The sequence below is a fragment of the Syngnathus acus genome, chromosome 3 (assembly GCF_901709675.1).
Source record: "Syngnathus acus chromosome 3, fSynAcu1.2, whole genome shotgun sequence".
NCBI lineage: Eukaryota > Metazoa > Chordata > Actinopteri > Syngnathiformes > Syngnathidae > Syngnathus > Syngnathus acus.
The window spans coordinates 291649-300032 of record NC_051089.1 but is presented as its reverse complement, the minus strand read 5'-3'; the positions used below and the strand labels follow the sequence as shown (position 1 = coordinate 300032).

The following is an 8384-nucleotide window of genomic DNA, read 5'->3' as shown; positions in this document are numbered from 1 at the left end:
CAGCTCCGCGGCTGAGCAAATGCGTTTGGGCCGCGTCGCCGCGCATGCGCAAACCATTCAGCAGCCTGGATCGGCAGGGCCACTTGACTGACGTTCAAGCCCGTGCAACGTTACTTTACGTTGTGCCGTCTAATGTACGCCACCGCTTCAACTTGGGAACATTCTCTTTTCATTTGTCACGTACAAGTGGGGGAAGACACATCGGCAGCCCGCCCGGGTTATTCGCCGCCATTTCGCCGCACGAGCTAGCTTGGAGCTTGTCAGCCGCGAACAAAGACAACCGCGCGCGCGCGACACGTGTTGTTGTCGTCGTCCTTCTTCTCCCGGCGACATGTTTAAAGTCCAAATGCTGCGAGCTTTGGTCAACGAGCGGCTGAGCGCGGCCGTGGAAGAAGTCTTTGCGGTGTTGGAAAGAACCATAGCAGACTACGAGGAGGAACTTTGTCGTAGCAAAGAGGAGAACCGGCGACAGCGTCAGCTCCTCGACGCTCTTTTCAAGCCTCAAGTGGACGCGCGCACACCAGCAGGTTGTTTCCAGCAGGTTGTTTCCTGCTCTTTACACTTTTGTTCTTTTTTGTCGCTTTCCTTGAAGCGGCACCGTGTCAAGCGCTTCACGTCACGAAGCTGCCCTCACCAAAACGGATGACTTATGCAAACTTTCAAAGTTTGCCTTTTCATACGAGCGAAAAAAGTCGTCAAACGAAGAGCATTTCACTTCCACGAAATGCCAAATATGAAGGCGATAGCTCCAATACACACGTGTCAAGCTCAGGCGGGCTGGCGGAGCAAGAGAACCTTTGTTGTTGTTGTTTGCTTTTGTTTGATCAGATTCTCGTCTCGTTCTTGCTAAATTGCCCAAAATCTGAAACGGGCCAATCTCATTGCCGAGCCCCTTCCTACAGTCATTTGACCCCCTCCCCTGTGTGTGTGCGTGCGTGCAATATGAAACATTTGTTCGGTTTCCCATCATCATCATCAACAACAACGGACGGCCCTCTGAACGACAATGTGGCCCGCGACTTTGTCACGTCTGTAATATGTGCAGAAGTCAAAGTTAGGTGAAGCTCGATGGCGGTTTTCTGCAATTAAGCCCTGCTTTTGGTTTTCCACTGTCCCCTTAAAGCAGACTCGCAAAAAAGCCACCGTCGTAAAGCACGTTTTTTTTTTGCATTTAAAAAAAAAAACGTAAACGTCGTCGATGTTGCGAGGTGGATGCCTTACTGGAATGGGAAGACTTTGCCAACGTTTGCCTTCTCGTTTGTGCGGCAGGTGCGCAAGATCCGGAGCACCCCCTCGGCAAAGAGGAGACAACGGCGGCGGAGCGGCCGGACGAGGCCGGCGACCTTAGCAAGCTGACGGTGACGTGCGTCATCGTCAAGAGTGAAGATGAAGGCGAGAGCGCAGAGAAGATGGCGACAGATAGCGACGCCGACCGGGAAGACGCCCGAGTTGCCCGCAAAATCTCTGAGAAAATGGTGACGGAGAGCGACGCCCACCAGGAAGACGCCCGAGGTCTCCGCAAACTCTTTGAATGTCCTCAATGCGATAAAGCCTACAGCAGCAAGGGACACTTGAAAAGACACGCCAGGAGCCACGCGGCGGCCGACGCCGGGGGGGCCGTGGCGGCGGCCGAGGAGCCCTCGCGAGGCGATGCCAATTTCTCGTGTTCGACGTGCCGCATGACCTTCAAGTTTCACTCCACCTTCCTGGGCCATATGAAAAAGCACTCGGGCCACAAGTCGTTCACCTGCGGCGTGTGCGGCGCCGCCTTCAGGTTTCAGTCCACCTTCGTGAACCACGTGAGAACGCACACGGGCGAGAAGCCCTTCACCTGTCAGGTGTGCAACGCCAGCTTCAGCGTCCACTCGTCGCTCCTGAGACACGCGCGCCTGCACACGGGCGAGAAGCGCTTTGCCTGCTCCTTCTGCGATAAAAAGTTCCCCCGAAAGGCCAGTTTGGTGGAACACGTGAGGATCCACACCGGAGAGAAACCGCTCTCGTGTTCCGTCTGCCACATGAACTTCAGATTTCACTCCAAACTGGTCAAACACATGCAAAGTCACACGCGAGGCAAAGCTTTCGACTGTCAGGCGTGTGGTGAGAAGTTGGCTTCCAAGCTCCGGCTGGACAAACACGTGTGTGCTGGCGGGGAAAGCGGCGGCGGCGGCTGAAGCAGCGGCGGTGGCGGCGGCCAAACGCCATTCAACATTAAAGCGTCACAACTGAAAAACATGTGTTAGTGTGCTGGCTGTGTTTTGCTCCACTTTGTTTTCTGACTGCAATTCAAAAGTGTTGCGTGTGCCTCGAATGTCTTCCAGATGACAAAAAAATCAATAAAGTTTATCCAAACTGAATTTGCCGTAACAGAGTCCACATTATCAGGTGAACACAGTGTACACGTGGGGAAGCTAATTGGAAAGAAAAAAAAAATCATTCTCATGTTACAATGACAACTGTAAAGAAAAAAAGAAAAAAATAGTCTCAATGATGCTCCAGTTTTGATCTTTTCTCCAAGTAAAATTTAGTTTGGAATTTAAGAACAACTTTGTCCGTTCTTATTTCTCGTCAAAAGGTGCTTCATTTTTGTTTCGTTTTTCAAACTATACAGTTATTTGTCCAGTGCAACTAAAAAAGTCACGAAATTTTGTCTAATATAGCACAGTTCTCAAGATGTTTGTTTTATTGTTCTTTAAAAGCTATGTTATTGTTGTTGTTTACAATTCTAGAGTTAGAAAATTCTATTGGCTGAGAACCTGTTGTTCCCATGGCGACGAGACTGAGGAACGCGCAGTTTCCGTCACGGGCGATGTGTTTATGTTGTTTGTCCCTCGAGGGGTACCATCGAAGGCGTTCACAATGGCGGCCGTTCCACGCATGCGCACTGCTGCTTGCTTAATTGCGGAGCTGACATGGCGGGCGGCAGTGTTGAACGACCGCTAGGTGGTTGCATCGAGCGAATAAGCGCTAAACGGGCCTTTCAATTACGACAAAGAAGAAGGAAGTCCCCAAATTAGCCACCACCACACGTTGCTAAGCCGGAGCTGACTTGAGCGTAAAAATCAACCTTTCGGGGCCTGCCTTTACTACTTCTGTGTGGCTCATTATTCCTTTGGGCTCCCCTTGTCGTTAGACCAAGACGGACGAAACAGTCCAGTTGGCTGCAAACTCGTCACTTGGGAGCGAGCGACTCCCGCTTGCTTAGTAGCCTGCTAGCTGCAAACAAAGAGCGGTGGACGGACGTTAGCAGCCCGCGAAGCGCGCGCCAGGCCAGCCGCGAGTGCCAAAGTCGTCTTCACTGGTCGTCTTCTTCTTCTTGTCACCGCGTGAGAATGTGTAAAGTGAAAATGCTGCGAGCTCTGGTCAACCAGCGGCTGAATGCGGCCGTGGAAGAAATATTTGCGGTGTTGGAGAGAACCATAAGCGAGTACGAGGTGGAACTTTCTCGAAGCAAAGAGGAGAACCTGCGGCAACGCCAACTTTTGGACGCGCTCATGGACGCGAGCACAGCAGGTTGGTTCGCACCTGGGGACCACCATTCAACAATGTGCTTTGCAAGTTTGGAAAAAGAGAAAGGCTGGCTTTATAGCTGAGCGTTTTGTCCACATCCTACTCTACTCTGAAAGTACTAGCGCTGCGTCAGGATTGCTTTCCATCGTTGTATTATGTGTGGTTATTAGTTTCTTATGGATTAGTTCTCGACGGCGCGGGGCGGAAGATGCTTGCCGTCCCGCTCCTCCTCAGTCGTGACGCAGTCACGTTCATACGGCTGGCGAGAAATAAAGACTACAATTCAACTAGAAAAGTTTTTTTCCTGAATGACGGTGCCTTTTAAAAAGGATAAGCAACTGAAACCACATTTGGCATTGATTAAAAACTAAGCGTATTTTGATTCTTTTTCGTCGTCGTTTCATACGTGTGCATTTTGGGCTTCGTTTGGAATGCAGCATTTGTTTCTGTAATACGTCACGGAAGGAAGGAAGGAAGGAAGGAAGGAAGGAAGGAAGGAAGGAAGGAAGGAGGTCAATCTGTTTGGGACTTGTAGTGACTTATGACGCAATATTGGGACATGTGATTGATTACCTTTCACTTGAAAATATTTCGAAAAACGGACAAAACAGCTCGAAAAAGAAACCACACACAACTGAACATGAAGAAACCAAAGTTTAAAATCATGAAAAATCCCAAAGTATCAAGCCTGACAGTTTGTGGTCGGCTCCACAAGAAGGGGAAAAAAGCTGCGGGGGCCAAACAAACGCGGCTCATTTTCTTCACTGACGGTTTGTAAAAGGTGAGCGATGTTCCAAAGTGCATCTGTCTTTCTGCGTTCCCTCCCGCAGACGTGGGTCAGGATGACGTGGCCCCCGAGCAGGAGCAGCGGCGGGACTTGAGCTCCAAGGGGGAAGAGGAGCCCAGCCACGGCAAAGAGCGACCAGCGCGGCGGGAGGAGGCGCCGAGCAGCAAGCCGGCCAAGAGCCAAACGCCAGAGCGGGCTCAGCGGCCGGCTCAGCGGCCGGCCCGCTCGCCGGGCGGCCCCCCGGCGCCCAGGGGCTATCCGGCCGACCACACGCGATTCGACGCCAAGCACTTCAAATGTTCCCTGTGCGACTCGGCCTTCTTCAAGATGTCCGATTTGCAGCGGCACATGATGATCCACTCGGGGGAAAAACCGTTCAGCTGCACCGTTTGCCCCAAGCGGTTTATCCGCAAGGCGCATCTGGTCTACCACATGAGGACGCACACGGGCGAGAAGCCCTTCACTTGCTCCTTCTGCGGCAAGCGCTTCTCCCTCAAAGGCAACCTGATGCGGCATACCAGGAAGCACACGGGCGAGAAGCCCTTCAAGTGCAGCCAGTGCGACGCCGGCTTCACCGTGCGCCCCGCCTTGATCCAGCACATGCGCACGCACACCGGCGAGAAACCTTTCAAGTGCTCCTTCTGCGGCGAAGGCTTTGCTCAGCGGGGACACCTAATCGGACACACCCGAATCCACACGGGAGAAAAGCCCTTCTCCTGCAACGTGTGCGGCAAGAAATTCTCCATCAAAGGGACGCTCAACGTGCACGTGCGCACGCACACCGGCGAAAAGCCCTTTGGCTGCCACTCGTGCCACGGTAAATTCTCGCACAAGCAGCAACTCGACAAACACGCCTGCGCCGGCGGCGAGGGCAGCAGCGCTCAGATGGATTTGGACGGGTAGAGTTGGGCAATTTATACGATTTTTGGGGAGGATTGTACGTGAATAGAGGCAGGCAGTCCTATTGTAAACGCCAATTCACAAGGCTGATGCTAATAAAAGATCAAACCTTTCCAGTGTGCTCGTCAGTCCATTGAGAAGCCATTCCCTCTGGTTCGCAGCATTTTTATGCCTGCCTGCCTGCCGAAGCAACCGTCGTCCCTTGCGCTAGTCGCACTTGAACAGCGCCATATGGATGGACGGACGGACGGATAAAAACCACGTGTGACCGTACCATAAGCCGCCGCCGCCGGCCATTTTGAGACTCAACTGGCAGCGGATCACTTGACATTACAAACATAACTGTCGATTGCACAATGCAACCGGTTTGTCAAACGTCAGCAATGTACATCTTGACACAACTATGCCCCCCCAAATGCTATTTTAAACATTTAGTCATCGCTTTCATTCTTAACTCTGACTTGCAAATGAACCAGCTCAGTGACCTAGTGGTAGAGTGTCCGCCCTGAGACTGGAAGGTTGTGGGTTCAAATCCTGGCCGGCCGGGTCATACCAAAGACTTTAAAAAAGGGACCCATTGCCTCCCTGCTTGGCACTCAGCTTTAAATGCGATTGTAATTCACATTCAGATTCACCACAATGTATATATATCTAATATATATTGCATTCTTGTTTGGGGCAAATAGAACTGAGTGCTGGCTGGCTGAAGTAGCTTTGTGTCCCGCAGGCGGCGGCCAGCAGCTGCAGGCAGCGCAGCCCCCCCACGTCAAAGAGGATCAGGGGCAAGAGCCCCTCCGCGTCAAACAGGAACAGGAGGAAGTAGACGTCAGCCGGGAAGGCGGCGAGCGTCGCCCCGCAAGCGGTTCTGACGACGAGGAGCAGCGGGCCGACCTCAGCCATTTCCCGGCGATGCGAGGGGTCGTGAAAGGCGAAGATGAGCGAGACCAAGGCGCGCCGGAGCAGAAGACCAGAGCGTGGCGACGGCGGAGCCGTGACGGAGGCTCTCCGGGCCACGCGGCCTTCGGCTGTTCTCGGGGGGGCGGTAGCCACGTGTCCGGCTTGAGTGCGCGCGCGAAGGAAGAGATCTTCATTTGCCCATTTTGCGGCAAGAGCTTCGGTCGGCGGGAGCACCTGACGGGCCACGTGATGATCCACACCGGCGAGAAACCCTTCGTCTGCGCCGTGTGCGGCGGCCGTTTCTCGCTCAAAGGCACGCTGATGATCCATATGAGGACGCACAGCGGCGAGCGACCCTTCCCTTGCTCGCTTTGCGGTGAACGCTTCTCGCAGAAGGTCAATCTGAGCACGCACATGAGGACGCACACGGGAGAGAAACCCTTCTCCTGCTCGGTGTGCGACGAGACGTTCTCCCAGAAAGGAAACGTGATGAAGCACATGAGGACGCACACTGGGGAGAAACCCTTCCCCTGCTCAGTGTGCGGCGAGAGGTTCTCGCAGAAGGGAAATCTGGTCATCCACATGAGGACGCACACGGGGGAGAAACCTTTTCCCTGCTCCGTATGCGGAAAAAAGTTTGCTCTGAAGGGCAGTTTGCGGAAACACACCAGGACGCACACCGGCGAGAAACCTTTCGCTTGCTCCGTGTGCGGCGAGAGCTTTGCGCAGAAAGGGAATTTGAACATTCACGCCAGGAAGCACACGGGAGAAAAAGCCTTCTGCTGCAACCTGTGTCAGGCCAAATTTGGCAGCCCGAGTCAACTGAGCGAGCATCGGTGCGCGTGCGACACTTGAAGCGTAAAGACAGGGAGGAACTTTGACTTCGGCTGCCCCTAAGGACTACTTTGGACCAAATGCCGCTTCTCAACTCTCTTCAAATGGTCTCCTTGGCATCAAGATGTCATCGTCAGTAAATAATAGCGGGTCGATGGCAAATTGCAACGAATTGTGACATCATTGTTCATTGCGGGGAATATATAGAAGGCACACACCTACTGTAAATACTCGTACAGTTCTTCAAATAAAGCTCTCAATCGAATTCTGGACACGCGGTTGCGGCTCGTAGAATTTCCGGGAATTTTTGGGGAGCGCCGTAGATTTGGGATATGTGGCTTCAAACGGAGGGAATCCTTCCATCGGGATTGGTGGCTCAAAATTACGTTTGCCAACTTCGGGGAAGATTTTGAAGAAGAAGAAGAAGAAGATTTTGAAGTCAGAACGGAGGACTCTATTGAATCGAACGCAGCCGTCCGTCCCGGGGAAAGGTGGAATTGTTGCAAATGATCTTGAACGTTTCAGGGACTCAACTCCGCCCAGCTGTAAGCTAGCTCTCAAATGTTTCTGGAATTGTCTTTCCCATCTGCGACAGGGGCTGAAATATGACTTTGGAGAGAGACGTTGACAATATTGTTGAATTTCCCGTTCTTCACACTTCGGGTTTGATTTGACTTTATTCATATGTCAACTTCATTCAGTTTTGTTTGACTTTATTCCGCGTTCGTTTATTGGGTGTTAGTTCACTTTGATTCAACATACTCTGCACAATGTTATTTTCGTTCTTAATTCTGCTTGATTTCATTAGTAGCAATGAATTTGCTTGACTTTATTTCGCTTTTTTACATATTTGGTTCATTTGTCTTCCTCGTTGCTTTCATTTTGCTCTTGATTTTCATCTCGGCATCATCATGATCAGCCAAGTGATGATGCCAAGCCAAGTCTGTCCGCTTGGTGGCAGCATGGTGACTTCGCGGACGCCGGCCGGCCGGCTGTCGTCATGACAGCTAAACGAATAAGAAAGGTCCGAGCGAACAGCTAGCTGGCCGATGTCCGCTGTCAAATGCTTTCTGTTTTGTTGGGGCGAACATTTTCCATTGCGTGTCAAATAGAGACAAGTCAACTATGACGTTTTGTTAGTGGGCCCGGTAGCTTCTCCGAATGGTTTAGCTAGTCAGCGACGTCGCAATGAAAGTTAGCATTGAACGCTAATCTGCGAGCTAACGATGAGCCCTAGTAGCGACAACGAAAGTCTTCGTTCGGATTGTGTGCAAAAACGAGCGACTACGCCATAAAGAAGGACGGACCTGGTGGGTGAAGTGTTGCGAAGGGCGAGCGTCGGCTAATTACGACGAGGAACTCTTTGGGGCGACTTGGTTGCTCCCCCGATGGACGCGCACTCGCACACACAAGCTTGCTTGCTTGCTTGCTTGCTTGCTGTCAAATCTTCGATTCACTC

General features: G+C 52.1%; 2 protein-coding genes across 3 annotated transcripts; both read left to right on the top strand.

Annotated features, from left to right (window-relative positions):
* The first annotated feature begins 303 nt into the window (after positions 1-303).
* On the top strand, positions 304-2354 carry LOC119120276 (zinc finger protein OZF-like). Of its 2 annotated transcripts, none has more exons than XM_037247039.1 (2): positions 304-527; positions 1279-2354. In XM_037247039.1, exons 1-2 carry the CDS (start codon positions 332-334, stop codon positions 2169-2171), a joined length of 1089 nt encoding a protein of 362 aa, XP_037102934.1. In that variant the 5' UTR covers positions 304-331; the 3' UTR covers positions 2172-2354. The 2 variants fall into 2 exon arrangements, with proteins under 2 accessions (XP_037102934.1, XP_037102932.1); XM_037247037.1 differs by having other exon boundaries at positions 1270-2354.
* A 563-nt stretch (positions 2355-2917) lies between these two features.
* Positions 2918-7195, top strand: LOC119120814 (zinc finger protein 2 homolog). Its single transcript, XM_037248030.1, has 3 exons — positions 2918-3510; positions 4338-5195; positions 5904-7195. The coding sequence occupies exons 1-3, from the start codon at positions 3330-3332 to the stop codon at positions 6944-6946; spliced, it is 2082 nt and encodes a 693-aa protein (XP_037103925.1). The 5' UTR covers positions 2918-3329; the 3' UTR covers positions 6947-7195.
* The last annotated feature ends 1189 nt before the right edge of the window (positions 7196-8384 follow it).

Bases quoted from the DNA above. Each gene is read 5' to 3' on its own strand.
- LOC119120276 (XM_037247037.1), top strand. From the start codon at position 332: ATGTTTAAAGTCCAAATGCTGCGAGCTTTGGTCAACGAGCGGCTGAGC. The intron at 528-1,269 runs GTTGTTTCCAGC...TTTGTGCGGCAG, and splicing joins GGACGCGCGCACACCAGCAG to GTGCGCAAGATCCGGAGCAC.
- LOC119120814 (XM_037248030.1), top strand. From the start codon at position 3,330: ATGTGTAAAGTGAAAATGCTGCGAGCTCTGGTCAACCAGCGGCTGAAT. The intron at 3,511-4,337 runs GTTGGTTCGCAC...TCCCTCCCGCAG, and splicing joins CATGGACGCGAGCACAGCAG to ACGTGGGTCAGGATGACGTG. The intron at 5,196-5,903 runs AGAGTTGGGCAA...GGCTGGCTGAAG, and splicing joins TCAGATGGATTTGGACGGGT to TAGCTTTGTGTCCCGCAGGC.